The following is a 2301-nucleotide window of genomic DNA, read 5'->3' on the forward strand; positions in this document are numbered from 1 at the left end:
AGTATAAAGGTAATTGCCACTGTTTTTAAACATTTTTGAACCAGTGGATAATTTGTTTATCCCGCTGGACTACACAGTAATCCCGGGTCGGGTTCTAGGACTAAACAGAAAATTTCTCTTAATCTTGACGGATCTTTGGCGCACATGCATATACACCCCTTTCCTTAGACTAGTAGTGATTGATGTGCACAACTAGAAATAATGACTTGAACAAAAAAAAAGAAAAAACAGTCCAACCTCTCGCTATTTTTAGTGCAATTATCGGGATAAAAACCACTGTTTAGGGATGGCAATGGCATTTGGCAGACACACTCATTCCCCACCATCTATGATGGCGCAGTCAATTTACTTTTAACACATGTTATTGAATTTCAAGATTACACACAAACACACCAGACAAAAAAATACCGAAAAACAAACACACCACACAAATAAAGAAGCAAAACCAAACAAAGGAACAAGCAAGGTAAGGCCATTAAATAGGTCAATGATCACCACCATCATCATCACCACAGACAGACGAAGCGAGCTTTACTCGAGAGGAAGCTGGACAACCTCGTACCTATAGTTGTAGCCATTGTGGCCAGTAAAAATGCCATCGATCTTTTCAGTAACTTTTTTACTCCCATTCATTAAGATGTCATGCTGAGTGTACGAGAATGGTATGTCGTACGAAACCCGTGTTGCCAACAGACTCGTCTTCAACCTAGTCATAGGTTGCAAAGTCATAGTTCTCACAGACCCCACTTCAATGCTCTCCGTCTCCGTTTCTCCCCATTGGGAAGATCTGGTTTCCTCACCTGATATCTCAAACTCACCACTGCCGGATTTTATGAGCGGGACACCAAAGGTTAACGTCATCTTGACACCAAGTTTCAACGACACACTTGTACTCCAATTATTTGTATTGGTCACTGTAGTCTTGAGATTTAATTCTGACGTTAAGGGACTTTTTGTTTTGTTGCTTGAATCGTCACTGATAAGAGCAATGCTTTTCTCACCGTAAATCCTTGCATCAGTAAGGTTATATCTGACGTTATTGATCTTCCTTGAGAAAACAGGCTCCTCAATATCCATGTAGCTCCAATCATCGGGATAGTTATTAAGTGTGGCGAGGCAGTCGTTCTTGCCATCTGCTGAGTGTCTGTTGCAAAAATTCCCACTCTTCAAACTTTTTATGATGATGCGGTTTCCACTAGTTATCATGGGGAGAAACACGGTGTTTGTGTCATGGACTGTGGGGGAATCCCCCTTTAACAATACCCATGTACTATCATCCACATCCGTCCAATAGGTGCCGAAGTAAGCACTCTTCAGACAGATGCCTCCATCTCGACTTGGCGATACCACGTAGTCAAACAATGAGGAATTATCGGCTTGTCTACTGAAGTCCATAAATCCGTCCGCGAAGGCCTTAAGATGGTTTCCGCTGTTTACGCCTTTGATCCTGATAAGCTCAGGCAACATAACGACAGATTCCCAGTCAATGAAGGTGCACACGTCTTCATCGTAGCGATCTGATGATAAATTCAACAAGCCGTCAGAAGGTTGGCCACTATTCATATAAAACCTTACATATTTGCTGGTGTTGACATGGCGGATCATAAGCTTGCTTTGGCTTTTGGAAAGAAGCTCGAACAGCGTGCAATTTTTGTCGGATTGATTCTCCTCAGGTTTGTCGGCCATGGCAGTGATCCAATTGTAAGACGTACCGAAATTTGCCCAGTACTTGTTGTTCTTCATAGACCGGACATGGATCTGTCCATTTCCAGTGGTCGCTGGAACCACCTCAAATCTGGTGTCCAGATCGAAACTGTACTCTCCAGCATACCGGAGCGCATTAGTCACAAATGGATTGTCATTCTCCAGGTGCAAGTATGTATTGTTTTGGTTTGATTGGATGATCACGTACTTGGGAAGTACTGTTTTTGTTATCATGGATTCAACAACCGCATCATTCTCATTCAAATCAGGAGTCTGACTTTCTAATGGTACCTCCTTCTGCACGTACTCCAGAGTAGATTCATCACTGAGAGAAGTGAAGGTGGTAGGAGTTGCTGCTGCTTCCATTCCTCTCTTACTTACTCTCAACTAGTTTCTTCTTTTAATTTCTTGGTTGTGTGTTTCTCTGCATGTAAATCATGTGGTATTTATAAGCACCCATGCATCACCCAAGACAGATTAATCAACAACTTTCCCATCATTCACCTACGGAAGCGTAAACATAAATCACTCACCAACTCCACTACTACCAACCTAGTATATCTCAAATGTAGGTAGGAGGGCCCCAAGAAATTGAAT

General features: G+C 42.2%; 1 protein-coding gene across 1 annotated transcript; it reads right to left on the minus strand.

Annotated features, from left to right (window-relative positions):
- Positions 1-531: 531 nt before the first annotated feature.
- On the minus strand, positions 532-2070 carry LOC113337187. Its single transcript, XM_026582892.1, has one exon. It carries the CDS (start codon positions 2068-2070, stop codon positions 532-534), a length of 1539 nt encoding a protein of 512 aa, XP_026438677.1.
- Between the last annotated feature and the right edge of the window lie 231 nt (positions 2071-2301).

The sequence above is a fragment of the Papaver somniferum genome, unplaced genomic scaffold (assembly GCF_003573695.1).
Source record: "Papaver somniferum cultivar HN1 unplaced genomic scaffold, ASM357369v1 unplaced-scaffold_158, whole genome shotgun sequence".
Classification (NCBI taxonomy): Eukaryota; Viridiplantae; Streptophyta; class Magnoliopsida; order Ranunculales; family Papaveraceae; genus Papaver; species Papaver somniferum.